The 14,762-nt window shown below is 47.9% G+C and overlaps 2 protein-coding genes across 8 annotated transcripts in view; one reads left to right on the top strand and one right to left on the bottom strand.

Moving 5' to 3' along the window:
• RAPGEF6 (Rap guanine nucleotide exchange factor 6) overlaps positions 1 to 2,283 on the top strand; it is a 197,864-nt gene extending 195,581 nt beyond the window's left edge. Inside the window, exon 31 of the transcript XR_001365932.2 lies at positions 1,642 to 2,283. The gene's annotated coding sequence lies outside the window, so the exon portion shown is untranslated. The remainder of the gene's footprint in view (positions 1 to 1,641) is intronic.
• The window catches only part of CDC42SE2 (CDC42 small effector 2), a 115,867-nt gene continuing 101,583 nt past the window's right edge, over positions 479 to 14,762 (bottom strand). For 6 of the 7 annotated variants that reach the window (XM_032476657.1, XM_032476659.1, XM_032476654.1 and 3 more), the window contains 4 exons: positions 14,322 to 14,513; positions 10,712 to 10,813; positions 3,471 to 3,586; positions 479 to 2,910 (listed from right to left, as the gene is read on the bottom strand). In XM_032476657.1, coding sequence (XP_032332548.1) covers positions 3,488 to 3,586; positions 10,712 to 10,813; positions 14,322 to 14,513 — 393 coding nt within the window. In that variant the 3' untranslated portion in view covers positions 479 to 2,910; positions 3,471 to 3,487. The remainder of the gene's footprint in view (positions 2,911 to 3,470; positions 3,587 to 10,711; positions 10,814 to 14,321; positions 14,514 to 14,762) is intronic. The other variant, XM_006184098.3, reaches the window with a different exon arrangement.

The following is a 14,762-nucleotide window of genomic DNA, read 5'->3' as shown; positions in this document are numbered from 1 at the left end:
GCATTTCCAATCAGTCGCGCTGGCATTTGGAGCTAGATAAAGCTCAGTTGTCTGGGTGTCAGTAAGTAAGTACCCTGCTTCAATTTCTGACAACCAAAAATACCGTTTTCAAATGTTCCCTAGGGGACAGAATTGCCCCTGATGGGAACCACTGTCTTATTTTAGGAGCGAACTTTAAACTGTCCACACACTTTGTGATAGAAATTCCACGCTACAGTCATAGAACATTTCTTAGTTGTATTTACTGCCAGCCAGTGTGTCCTGGGAAAACAAAATGCTGCAGCATGGAAAACTAAGTAGGAGTTTGATACCTCGTTTTAAATTATCAGGTGAAGTGAAGTGTAGAAATTTAAATCCCCTTTTAAAGAAGAAAATGATAAATTGTTTTTGCAGTCACGATGGCAGTCATAACTCTACTAAAACAAACAGCCCCTTCTGTGAGTATAGTAAATACTTTGCTGAAAGAAAGGAACCAAAGCAGGATTGAAAAACATTTATTGAATCAAAATCAATACTTTCTTTTTATTATCTACAAGCTGACACTGAACTCACTTTATTCAAGAATGAACACAATGTACAAAAAAAGTATGCTTATATTATAAAAATATGTCAATTTTATCTCCTGGGCGCTGAGCAGAAGTCATTTTAAACAAAATCAAGGCAAACTTGCTCTCTATAATAGAACTGCTATAATTTAATAACAAAAGTGAAAGCCGATATACTCACAAAGTATCTCATTTAAAGGCCCACCGATAATGCTGCCTGGGAAATGCTGCCCCAGTCACCACAGTGTACATTGCTCCTCTACGCTCACTGGCCCCCCTTTCTGCCTACCTCGTGGGAAAGCACCTCCTCCACAGAACGCAGATCACTGATAAAAGAATGTGTGTCATTAGGTAACAGCTGTTAGCATATATTTCAGCAAAGTATTAACAGTCAATGCTATTTACTGAATTAGCATCAATTTTCAAGCGAGACACACAGTCATGGGGAGCAAATGACCTCCCGAGATTTACAAAGCCACTTACCACTGTGGGAAAACTGACTCCCTAAAAAAAATGTGTCCAATGTTAAATCTTTTAGAATTTTTGGTAATTGTCTCACTCCGTCCGCCGTCACCGGCACGCTCCTTGGCAGGCGGGCTTGCACGCAGTGTGGCTGCCCGTGCCTGTCAAGTCGGTGGCGGCTGCAGAACACCCAGAGGCTTCAGAGTGCAGCCTTCGGTTTACCACGGAGACGTTCCAGTGCTCACTGGAGTATTTGGTCCTTTGAGAATCAGGAAAGCGAGCAGTTGGAGGAAAAAATAAAATCAAATCACGAGCTGGGGAAAAGGAACTATGGCTCCCTGTGTTGTCGTCTAGGAGGTGTAGGCCAAGGATAAAGTCTGCATACTAAATGTTAAAGTCAAAGTAGAATTAGACTCAACAGCATCAGTGCTGTCAAGGCCAAGGAAACCCGTCCCTTAAAAAGAGCCTGCACACAGCAGTGGCCCTGGCAGGACACTGACCTGGCACTCACGCGAAGTCCAGAATGCAGTATCCACACAGTGAATTAACGACACCAGGTGAATTCAAGTTTAGAAGGTATTAAACTGCAAAATGCCTATTTTGATTACTAAGCATAAATGTCTTTCCTTGACAGATTCTGTTTGGGATTGAGACCTACGAAGACTCAAAATTGCAGAAACACAGGGCAGGAGTAGCTGGCGCCCACTGTACTGGGTAAACTGAAAAGAACTGGGGGAGAAATGCTTTCATGTTTTGCCCCCTAAAACCTACTACATATGCAGTTCTGTGATTCACAAGAATTTGGGACTAAGGTGAGGGGAAAGGGATCGAAGAAGACAGAAAATGTTCCCTCTTTATGTTATGCAATGTCACCCCATTTCCTACATGAAATGTTAGTGCTACCAAATGTAACTCTTAGATATGGCTCAACTAGACATAGGACTTAAATAGTTTAATAAGAAAACAGACCACTACCTGGCGTAGCACTACCTCCTTACAGAAATATCTGAAATACACTTTGTGAAGAATAAATGTATTTTGGAACTTGAGCGAAAGGTTTCTCAGAGGACATTCAACAGGCTGCTACTGGAAACAACTGAATACCATAGTAGTAAACCTAAACAAGTGAAAACAGATGAGTGCACAAAAAATGAACAGCTACTAAGATAGCGATGCGCAGTCAGACTGGATGGGGAGGATGTGACCACACACCCGCAACTGTTTACAATCCCAGGTCCTCACTTTCAAATAAATATACTGAACATTTACAACAGAATGAATGCCTTATGAATGCAAGCTTTTCTTTCACTGTAGTTCTAAGTAAATAAAAGTCATAAGCTACAAGTTGCCTTTCTTTTGTGAAACCGATGTGACTTGGTGCCACAGCTAACCTTCCTCTAACAGCAGCAGTATCACCAGCCCATGGCAGCAAAGCCCGTTCCTTTCTGTTCCTTTCTGGCATCCCATGGGCTCCTGTACAAAGCAACTTCATAAAGCATGCAGGTATCTACGCTGCTGAAGTTTTAAGTGGATAGAAATGATCATTGTGCTTATGGTTCTCATACCTTCCAAAATATACATAAATGGTGACAAAGTAACAAATAATAGCACGTCTTTGCTTACCAATAAAATCATAAGGCCGGGGGCTGGAGATGGAAAGAGAAATGTTAAAAATGGGGAAAAAATGCAAAACAGTGCTAGCATTCACAAAAAAGATCATGCTAAAATCAGATCCATATTGATAAAGATAAGCCACAATCCAAAGAACTCTGTCCGTGAGTCCAAAGGCATGCACGCCAGCGGAAGAAAACGCAGGGTTCATCTGACAACAGTTTCTTCGGAGCAGAGCAGTTACGTGTCACTGGAGTAATCACAACAGGGTGAACAAGAGGCCATCACACTTCTTTTTCGTATTTGCAAAGGAAAGAGAAGCAATCATAACAACAAAAAATTAAGAACAGTGGAACAAAACAAATTCACAATGAACTATAAAATCAAAAGAAAAATACAAATTATTTTTACGCTTTAGAGGCTCATCCTTTCTTAAAAGCTGTCTTTTCAATTTGAGACGTTTACAATGAAAGATTAGTAACAGTTTTAAATATGAAAGCACTTTTCTACATGTGGGATTTCCTGCAGTACCAGTACTCAGAGTAGTAATTTCACACATGTTTAGAGGACACAAAAGTGACATCTTGTCACGAGAATCTCAGTCAAAGCCTCCTCCCCACCTAGCTGTCGTAAGGAAAAGAGCAACTTGAAACTAATGTTCAAAATGCAGTAGGTGCATATGACCATCACTTGGCCAACTAAAAATGTCTGCCTTTTCCAGTCCGTACACAATGTTTAAAATAAGAGAACAAGATACTTTTTAACCCAACAATTAAATTAAGGCCGTCTGTGCCGTCAGTGGTCCGTTGGCCACGTGCGACGTGGCACCGCGGCCCGAGCGCAGATACTCACTGGAGGCGGGAGCGGGGCTATCCCGCCTTCGTGTCCACGAGCTGCATCTGCACGTTGGCAGCCATGCCGCCCCCGTAGCCGCCCTTGGACTGCATCTGGTTCTGGATGGAGCTGACCTGGAGCGAGGGAGACACAGAAGCAGGGTCAGGAACTAGGGCCACCGCAAGTGAGTGAGTCTCGCCTCAACAGTCTAGGTGGGCTGCTCTGTCCAGAAGGGCACTTGTCATAGCAAGAAGTATTTCTATAGCGTTTTTAAAGTGTTTTCATTATCAGGGGAAACGTGAGGCTAGTAACTGAAGCTTTTTTTTTTTTTTTGTACAACTCCCTGTCCAGCTCCTTTCTCTACTTCCCAAGTACAAAAAACCGTCCTGTAACTCACCAAGCACTTGGCTGCATTTCAGAAACAGTCAAAAGTCAAAGTACAGATCAAGTCAACCTTGTTATTCAACCACTGTCACAAACTGAAGTACCTCATTGGTTTTTGATGGCTGTATAATATTCTATAGTGTGTATGTTCCCTAGTTTAATTACTGACGGACATATTAGGAAGCTCTCAAAATGTTCGCTACTTCAGAAAATGCTACAGCGTATGTGTTTGCACACTCGTGCAGACACACCAGAAAGACAGCTTCTTAGAAACAGTTACTGGGTCAGAGGGTGTGCATTTTTAACTGGTTATTGCCAAACTGCCATCCAAACACACAAAATTTGTTTCCACTGGTAGTGTTTGAAAATACCCATGTCTCTATGTCTCCATTTCATATTATCAACCTTGTTAATACTAGTGAGGTTCAGTGTCTTTTCACATGTTGGCTGTTTGTATTTCTTAAGAACGGAGTTTCTTTGTCAGCCGTGTACGTAGGTGTCTGTTTCCCACACCTGCATCAGATCTCAGTGTTACTGTTAGCGACGCAGCATTTTATTAATGTGACCTTTCTCGATTTCATAAGGTGCCCGCCTACCAACCCCGTCTCAGACACAGGATTTGCCAGTAGCTGGTCTGACTCTGCAGGCTGCCTTTTCATTTTCTTGATGGTTTCCGCCGCTGCACACAAGCTTTTTAAGCTGCGTGGTTTCAGGCCTGGTTTTGTTGTGAGAGAATTTTTGTGGACGGTGTAAGACAGTGGTCGAGTCTCATTCCTAGGCGTGTGGCTGTCCAGTCTCCGCAACACTTATTATTATATGCCCCATTTCAGTAGGATGACATGACATTTCTGCCAACCTAGTCAATGTAACGAACAGAAAACACAAGTGGACTTGAGCAAGAGTGACTAGTGTGTGCTGGGCCTGACTTTTATCATTTTTATCATAGAAAGGTATGCAGCACTCTGAGCTCATGTACCTAGAAATGCAATTTGACTTTCTTTCTTAAGGAGCCTGGAACCCAGCATTCTCCCTGAGGTGAGGAGATAAAGGTGAGTTTGGGGAAACTAAGGTAGTAAGAAAGAGGCTATAGCTCAGTGGTAGAGAGCATGGCTAGCATGCAGGAGGTTGTAGGTTCGATTCCTAAGGCAGGCAGAGAGGCAGAGAGGCAGAGAGGCAGAGAGGCAGAGAGGCAGAGAGGCAGAGAGGCAGAGAGGCAGAGAGGCAGAGAGCAGAGAGGCAGAGAGGCAGAGAGGCAGAGAGGCAGAGAGGCAGAGAGGCAGAGAGGCAGAGAGGCAGAGAGGCAGAGAGGCAGAGAGGCAGAGAGGCAGAGAGGCAGAGAGGCAGAGAGGCAGAGAGGCAGAGAGGCAGAGAGGCAGAGAGGCAGAGAGGCAGAGAGGCAGAGAGGCAGAGAGGCAGAGAGGCAGAGAGGCAGAGAGGCAGAGAGGCAGAGAGGCAGAGAGGCAGAGAGGCAGAGAGGCAGAGAGGCAGAGAGGCAGAGCAGAGAGGCAGAGAGGCAGAGAGGCAGAGAGGCAGGAGAGAGGCAGAGAGGCAGAGAGGCAGGAGCAGAGAGCAGAGAGGCAGAGAGGCAGAGAGGCAGAGAGAGAGGCAGAGAGGCAGAGAGGCAGAGAGGCAGAGAGGCAGAGGCAGAGAGAGGCAGAGAGCAGAGAGGCAGAGAGGCAGAGAGGCAGAGAGGCAGAAGGCAGAGAGCAGAGAGAGCAGAGAGCAAGAGGCAGAGAGGCAGAGAGGTCAGAGAGGCAGAGATGTGCAGAGAGGCAGAGAGGGCAGAGGGCAGAGAGGCAGAGAGGCAGAGAAGGCAGAGAGGCAGAGGCAGAGATGGGCAGAGAAGGCAGAGAGGGCAGAGAGGCAGAGAGGCAGAGAGGCAGAGAGGCAGAGCAGCAGAGAGGCAGAGAGGCAGAGAGGCAGAGAGGCAGAGAGGCAGAGAGGCAGGAGGCAGAGAGGCAGAGAGGCAGAGAGGGCAGAGAGCAGAGAGGCAGAGAGCAGCAGAGGGCAGTAGAGGGGGGGGGGACAGAGAGGCATGGAGAGGCGAGAGCAGAGAGGCAGAGAGCAGAGAGGCAGAGAGGGCAGAGAGGCAGAGAGGCAGAGAGGGCAGAGAGGCAGAGAGGCAGAGAGGCAGAGAGCAGAGAGGAAGAGAGGCAGAGAGGCAGAGGCAGAGAGGCAGAGAGGCAGAGAGGCAGGAGAGGCAGAGAGGCAGAGAGGCAGAGAGGCAGAGAGGCAGAGGAGGCAGGAGAGGCAGAGAGGAGAAGAGGCAGAGAGGCAGAGAGGCAGAGAGGCAGAGAGGCAGAGAGGCAGAGAGGCAGAGAGGGCAGAGAGGCAGAGAGGCAGAGAGGCAGAGAGGCAGAGAGGCAGAGAGGCAGAGAGGCAGAGAGGCAGAGAGGCAGAGAGGCAGAGAGGCAGAGAGGCAGAGAGGCAGAGAGGCAGAGAGGCAGAGCAGAGAGGCAGAGAGGCAGAGAGGCAGAGAGGCAGAGAGCAGAGAGGCAGGAGGCAGAGAGGCAGAGAGGCAGAGAGGCAGAGAGGCAGAGAGCGAGAGGCAGAGAGGCAGAGAGGCAGAGAGGCAGAGAGGGCAGAGAGGCAGAGAGGCAGAGAGGCAGAGAGGCATAGAGGCGAGAGGCAGAGAGGCAGAGAGGCAGAGAGGCAGAGAGGCAGAGAGGCAGAGAGGCAGAGAGGCAGAGAGGCAGAGAGGCAGAGAGGCAGAGAGGCAGAGAGGCAGAGAGGCAGAGAGGCAGAGAGGCAGAGAGGCAGAGAGGCAGAGAGGCAGAGAGGCAGAGAGGCAGAGAGGCAGAGAGGCAGAGAGGCAGAGAGGCAGAGAGGCAGAGAGGCAGAGAGGCAGAGAGGCAGAGAGGCAGAGAGGCAGAGAGGCAGAGAGGCAGAGAGGCAGAGAGGCAGAGAGGCAGAGAGGCAGAGAGGCAGAGAGGCAGAGAGGCAGAGAGGCAGAGAGGCAGAGAGGCAGAGAGGCAGAGAGGCAGAGAGGCAGAGAGGCAGAGAGGCAGAGAGGCAGAGAGGCAGAGAGGCAGAGAGGCAGAGAGGCAGAGAGGCAGAGAGGCAGAGAGGCAGAGAGGCAGAGAGGCAGAGAGGCAGAGAGGCAGAGAGGCAGAGAGGCAGAGAGGCAGAGAGGCAGAGAGGCAGAGAGGCAGAGAGGCAGAGAGGCAGAGAGGCAGAGAGGCAGAGAGGCAGAGAGGCAGAGAGGCAGAGAGGCAGAGAGGCAGAGAGGCAGAGAGGCAGAGAGGCAGAGAGGCAGAGAGGCAGAGAGGCAGAGAGGCAGAGAGGCAGAGAGGCAGAGAGGCAGAGAGGCAGAGAGGCAGAGAGGCAGAGAGGCAGAGAGGCAGAGAGGCAGAGAGGCAGAGAGGCAGAGAGGCAGAGAGGCAGAGAGGCAGAGAGGCAGAGAGGCAGAGAGGCAGAGGCAGAGAGGCAGAGAGGCAGAGAGGCAGAGAGGCAGAGAGGCAGAGAGGCAGAGAGGCAGAGAGGCAGAGAGGCAGAGAGGCAGAGAGGCAGAGAGGCAGAGAGGCAGAGAGGCAGAGAGGCAGAGAGGCAGAGAGGCAGAGAGGCAGAGAGGCAGAGAGGCAGAGAGGCAGAGAGGCAGAGAGGCAGAGAGGCAGAGAGGCAGAGAGGCAGAGAGCAGAGAGGCAGAGAGGCAGAGAGGCAGAGAGGCAGAGAGGCAGAGAGGCAGAGAGGCAGAGAGGCAGAGAGGCAGAGAGGCAGAGAGGCAGAGAGGCAGAGAGGCAGAGAGGCAGAGAGGCAGAGAGGCAGAGAGGCAGAGAGGCAGAGAGGCAGAGAGGCAGAGAGGCAGAGAGGCAGAGAGGCAGAGAGGCAGAGAGGCAGAGAGGCAGAGAGGCAGAGAGGCAGAGAGGCAGAGAGGCAGAGAGGCAGAGAGGCAGAGAGGCAGAGAGGCAGAGAGGCAGAGAGGCAGAGAGGCAGAGAGGCAGAGAGGCAGAGAGGCAGGAGAGGCAGAGAGGCAGAGAGGCAGAGAGGCAGAGAGCAGAGAGGCAGAGAGGCAGAGAGGCAGAGAGGCAGAGAGGCAGAGAGGCAGAGAGGCAGAGAGGCAGAGAGGCAGAGAGGCAGAGAGGCAGAGAGGCAGGCACTTTTATTACATTCTTGCTATTGCAGATCATTGTATCATTCCTTACTGTTTATCATTCCTGACTGCTAGTGCATTCACTGTATCATATTACTGAATGATCCAGAAACATCTACTGATGCTTTTTGGGTGGGATTGCAAATGTCTTTGCCTTAGATGAGAAGCAGAAGAAATTGTGGTGAGAATAAACTTTCCATTTTGATACTGTGGTGTATCATTACAATGCTGACACTGTGACGGAAGATCAAGAGAAGTGCAGTGAAGCGTGCACCCTGTACAAAAAGGTCCTACTCTTCCAGTCCGCTCAGCCCCAAGAACCACACATGACAGTATCGACATTTTCCTGGAGAGGAGAGGAGAGGAGCGGTCCGGGATCGGGGTTCTGACATCACTAGGTCCTGACGCTGGCCCTATTCCTGGCTTGCAGACGACACAGGGCAGAGAGAGGGAGGGCTCTGATCTCTCATCCTTTTCTTCTGGAAACACTGACCCCATCATGAGGGGCTTGTCCTCATCACCTCATCTACAGCCAATTCCCTCTCAAAGCCTTCACTTAAAAATCATCACGATGGGTGTTACGCTTTCAATATACAATTCTGAGGGGACACAAACACTTAGTCCTTAACAAATGGTTAGGTTTTCTCTTTAACATCATCTTTTTAAAAGACCAGATAAGGATCCCAGAAGTTCGCTGTTCCATCATCAGTCACCTTGCACGAGACCTGTTCTGCTGTTCCTTCCTTCACAAAATGTCATCTTATACCCAGCACGACTGACAAGGATAACACTAGTGTAGTTACACTATTTCTCATTTGGATCCCTGAAGGGTGATTCTCTATTATTCCCTTAACAAAGATATTATAAAGTCAGAACAGTAGAAGAGAAAAAATAAACTCATCATATATGAATAGGAGGGAACATTACATGCCCTGTTGCATTCTGGAAGCCAGACCGTCACCATTTTCATTTCTATCCTACAGCTTCATAGGTACACGATTATGCATTAACACCGCAACCTCTCTAGCCTTCAGCTTTCTTATCTCTAATATGACGAAGGGTGAAAAGAACTTAGAGGCTGTTATGAGTTTGGTATTAACTGATCAATGGCAAGTGCCTAGAAGGACGCCTGACACGCAGTAGCAACTACGTGAGTGCCAGCTGGGGAGCGAAGCGCCATGCGCCCTGCTGCACCAGGTTCTCCTAGCGAGAGCTCCCCCAGTGCTGGCACTCACAGATGAAGAACCCTTCACAATGTGATGACCGGAAGAGAAGTCCCCTGACCGTGGGCCCAGACTGCCCCCGTGCGACACACATGAAAAGAGGAAAAGGCCATCGGTTCTTTCCTCTTCTTCCGGTTGTTAGGCTTCATTAGATAATACAAAAATATGGAGGATGTCCATTCTTTTAAAATCTCTGAAGTTCATTGCCAAGTGTTAAATCAGCAGATCAGACATCAAAACACTTACCTTAAGTGTTATGTATTGCTTGTTACCTTTTTTCCTTTCAGACTTGAACACATGTAACTGTTTATGATACATTTAGGATTTTTTTTTATAACAAACGATTTTACAAAATTTATTCTCAAAGTTAAAGTTACATTTAACCAAAATCTATTGAACATAGAGGAGGAGTAAGAGACGAAGAATAATGTATAAATGAGATTTTACAGGCTGACTAAGCACCACGAGCTAAAAACTGAATTGGTCCCATACAGTTAAACTCGTAAAAACTGAAGTGGGGATGAAATGTGTTGATGACAAAGAAATTACAATTAATCATTTATAATAAAACTGAAACCATTCATTCTATTTATATATATCGCAGTGACTCGAATATTCACAGAAGTCTCAGGGTCCCATTGGGTCCACGTTGATCCAAAAACAAGGGAGGGAACTGTGTCTAACAGCAACCTGACACCGCTTACATGTCCACAAAACCACTTCAATGTACTTTTCCTTCAGATTTAAAACAAACAAGCTGTTTCCTTTCCAGGAAGCTACCAACGTCATTCCTTTGCGGTATACCTAGTAACTGCAGTGACAAACTTGCTTGCTGTTTCCAGGAGACCTATCTACCTACTTTAAAGGTCTCTGTTCTCCACTTAAGTCTTACAATGTATCATAACTGTGTTTATAAAAGCCTTATGACTTTCTGGTTCTAAACACTTGAGGGAACATTCAGACACATCTTTGTACTTTAGATGAAAATTGAGGAATAAGTTCAGCGGAGTAAATCTGAACTTTACAGTGAAATTCACGAAAACCTCTATAAAAGACAGCAGTCGAGCACAAATGCTAATCCTCCGCTTGGCGCAGGGGAACTTACGTTACAGTAACAAATAAATCACAAGCATACTAATACCAGATACAGGCTCATCTTTTATAAAGTAAATGTAATAAATATGTTTAGAGAACTCAACTGACTGACCTTGAGAGAACAAAAAGAGGTTAAATGTTACTGAAAAGCTGACCTCCAAGTCACTTTGCCGGGGGCATGAGAAGCAACTATTATCTTCCCTTCTAAACTCAAACGTTTTGCAGTATTCAGAAGACAGACAGCTACAAAGAGTTCAGGGCAAACATAAATAAACACAGAACTTGGCAAACAAAGCAAGAGATTACTTTTTCACTGTTCACTTCCTTCTCCCTTTAATGCTCCCCTACGTATGTCTACTCCGCGTCTATCAATTCACTGCACGCACTGCAGCCGTGAGGAACGAGTGGACCTGTCACAGAGCACATGGACGCGTGACTCCGCCCCGAGGCCCCACCCAGGTACCTACCGAGTTCATCCCACTGAACAGGTCTCCCGACCCCACGTGAGCCGTGTGCACGAAGTTTGTGGGCTCTCCAATCATACTTCGGTCAATCCGCCGGCGCCTTTTCTAAAATATGAGGAATAATGGGTTGAGAAAATGATCTTGTTCACAAAAAAAGATATTCTGATGGATTTATATACTGTGCACAAATAACTTTCTGTAATAATATATTTGCCCGGGACACAAAAGTACCTAAATCTCGGTATCACCCCAGTCACTTAAGCTGAAATCCCAAATAATAGGTTATTATTTACACCTCAAAATAGATTACTTGGTCTAACTTTGGCCATCCACATATTTGTGTAATAACCATTTAAGTTTTGCACTTTATTAAAAAGAGACAGATGTAAAATTACCATCTGTTAACCATAACTGGTGTGATCTGAGGACAGCATTTTGATTTTAAACACTGCAGCTTTCATCGCTAACAAGCTGATGCCATTTTGATGGCTATCACTTAGATGACACCCGACTGCCCTTGCACACTAGAATCACCCTGCACTCTACCGAGAGGTCTAGTTCTAGCTCGTTCACTGTTGTCTGCTCTATTCTGGCTGCACGTGAAACCCCGACCCAACTCAGGCCGACAGGGCTGGGGCTTCCCGCCACCGCCTATTTCTGACGACCACGTCCCCATAGTTTCCCAAGCCTGTATTCAGATAGCAGGAACCTCCATATGCCATACAGAAGGAAAGGGGTTTCCATGCATCCTTGGGTGCTGCGACCTGGCTGAGGGGCCACGAGCGCAGCCGGCTCCATGTCCCGGCGCCAGCCCACGCCGCCCCGCGGCGCCGGCGGCGGCTGACCCAAGGCAAGCCAGGAACGAGGACTGGCTAGGTGGCCTCCGAACATAGTATTTTATGTCTCCATCTCCTGGAAGGTTGCTGGGCTCCTGAAAACTCCTAAACATTTACCCAGACCGACCCAGGTGACAGCTCCGCAGGATTAGAACACAGTTTTCTACAAAACCACAAAAGCGGAGAGTTCACACAGTCATTTTAGAAGCTCGTGCACCTTGTTTTGCTGTCCTCTAGCTTTCCTGCCACAGGTCTGAGTCCCAGAGGAAGCCTGATGCTGGTCCTGGGAAGTACGTACGTTCCCCCTCAGAGCTCAGCAGTAGCACTACCGTCTCCCAGTTTGCTGGCTCTTCCCTCCTTTCCTTCTGTGGGGCGTGTGGAGGCGTCTTGCTATCTAAACGCAGGTTTTACTACAGCTTATGCAAGTTTTCTTCTATTATTTCTTCGATATTGCTCGGGTTCCCTTTTGCTATTTCTGGAGCTCCTGTTACGTGGCCATCAGGATGTGGCTGTGTGTGTGTAAGGGGGCGGGAGGCAGGGAGTGTGTTTGAGTGTGCACATGCACCTTCCTAGCTGCTTTCTGTCCATCATTTTCTTCCTCTTTATAGTCTCCCTGTATTAGAAAATAACTCCACTGGTTCCTCTTCAGGAACCCACAAATGCTTTCTTACAGGCCAGAGAGCGAACGTTGAGGCTTGCAGTCCACACAGGGTCACAGCTTTGCCTCTATTCTGTCATCACAGTGTGAGAGCAGCTAAGGACGACAGGGGGACGAACGAGCCCAGCCATGTTCCAGTAAACATTTATGCACACAGAAAAGGTGGCTACGTAAGGCCCCACACATTCTGGTTTCCTGACCCCTGCTCCAGATCAGTGATTTTTTAAAGTGGAAGATACTTTTTCCCCCCAGTTGTGGTTATTTTTTTGGAAGCCCTTTGCTATGAGATCGCATCGCTGCAGTACTTTCTCATCTCTTTGAGACTCTGTATTACAGGTTTTCCTTGTCTTGCTGTCAAAAATGCCTGACTGAATGAATTGTACTCTACATCACCAGGAAGCAAATACTCTCATTCCTTTACTTCCCCAAATTTAATTCCTTCAAGCCCCTTTTTGAAGGGTTAAAAACCTCAATCTGTCCTCTGGGGCCCTGCTCCACAGGGTTACCTGAGAGTTTCAGGTTGAAATGGTGTCAGCAGCCAAGGAAGGGTCCACGTCCTTTATCTAAGGCCTTCAGTTTCCTATTTCTTAGCAAAAGGCACTGACTTCCCGCTATCTTTTCTTGCACACTACTACCTTCGGAGCCTCACACAGACTCCCTGCCCCTCACCACAGACCTGACAGCTGCAGCCACCCTTTGATGTGGGAGGCCAAGTGCCACCCATGCAGGACAGTCTCTTCCACCTTGTTTCCCATGTTCTTCCCCAGTCTCTGATTTTGTCTCTTTCAACCCATTCAACATACTTCCCTTCATACTGCTCTCATCTGGGATGATACCGCACAGGTTCCATGAGCCCTGAGAAGCTACCGTCTTTTCTAGGATACGGCAGAGAAAAGACGATGCCAACAGCAGTTTTGTGCCTGTTTTCTTCCTGATACTACTTATTCTGTGACATTTCCATTGAATCTGCCTTGTTAGGAACCTGTTTTCTCTAGGCACATCCAAATACACTGTCACCAGCAGAAGTGAATTTCCTAGCCACTTGGGCAGGACAAACTCTCGGGGTTTCTTCCCCAGGACACCCCTTGACTGACAGGTAGAGAGGGAGGCTTCCAGATTCTGGGCACACTCCTGCCATGAGCAGAAAAGGCAGGCATCTCCAGAAGAAGACAGAGGACAGCAGTTACAGTCATGGGCTACTGGCACCTGCAGGACTGTGGACTTTCCCCAAGGCTCTGTGTGACCAGCTTGCAGGGGCGACAGCTCCTGGGCTGCAGAGGGTGGCAGCTGGCTCAGCCACAGGGCCCTGCTAAGCAGGCGAGGGACTGGCGTATTTCAGAGAATAAGATCTACTTCCAGGCCTCTGGGAGTCCTGGTCATCCCTTGCCCTGTGAGCACACGGAAGCAACTTCTAACAGTTCTGAGTCGGTGTCATTTCCTCCGGAAGGGTGTGTTTGGGGCTCAGCAGAAAGCTACACTTGGCCCACAAACCCACATTCAGCGATGTATTCTAGCAGTTGAATTATTGCAGGAAGATGTTGGGAGAGAAGAGTCAGCACGGAGCACTCAGGCCGCCACCCATCTCACCCAGAAACGTTTCCTGAAAGAATAAATTAATGTATGGATGTGCCTGAAGACAGATGTGCTTCTGAAAGAGTGGTATTACTACTCACTCGTAAACAATAACGTAACAAACGTTACGAATAGTGAAGGAGGACGTTCAAAAGCAGGTAACTAAATGGTTCAAAAGAGAACACGCTCAGTGAAAGGCAAAGGACCAAGACACCACCTTTCTTCTGTCACGATGACGTTAGCTCACTAATTCATAATCTGAAAATGATGACTTTTCACGTTGAACTTTACTGAGTTAGGAATCAGACTTTCCCTTTAGTCCTGGATGGTTTCTTCATGCCATCTATTCTCACCTTGATTTTAGGGCATAAAAGTGCAAGTTGTCTGTCCTTCCTTCCTTAGTGCTAGAAAGACCACAGCTTTTAAAGCAGAGGAATGACATCAACATGGTTTTAAGAGGCTGCTCCGTGACGGCTACAGCAGGGAAAGCAGGTGGGAGAGGCCAAAAGAAAAAGTCATTACAGTAATGCTGGTGAAAGGAGGTTACCTGAATTCTACTGTCGGCGGCATAAACGGAAGTGTATAGATTCAAGCTGTGTTCAGTGGGTAAACCCAAAAGCATCTGGTTGCTGACTTTGAGAATTGTGGGAGAGGTAAAAGGTAGCGGAGATGCACAGATTCCAGGCCTGAGAAGAGAGTCCACAATCCAGTGGGTGAGGTAATACTGAAGAGTTCCACGCTTTAGGGAGAAGATAAAAGATTCAGTTTAACACACACGGAACCTGAGGTACCTAAGAGACAGCCAAGGGAGGGTACCAAGTGGACAAGATGAAAAAGGCTAGACTAGAGACAGGAAACGGAGTTACTGAGAATTCTCAGGAAGAAAAGCGCACAAAGAAGCTCTCTGTGAGGGTGGGCGGAGGAAAAGAAGCCACTGAAGGAGGCCGACAAGGAACAGCCTAAAAGCCAGGAGGAAAACCAGGCGTGT

Source organism: Camelus ferus, chromosome 3 (genome assembly GCF_009834535.1).
Source record: "Camelus ferus isolate YT-003-E chromosome 3, BCGSAC_Cfer_1.0, whole genome shotgun sequence".
Lineage (NCBI taxonomy): Eukaryota > Metazoa > Chordata > Mammalia > Artiodactyla > Camelidae > Camelus > Camelus ferus.
This window is presented reverse-complemented; position numbering and strand designations above follow the sequence as displayed.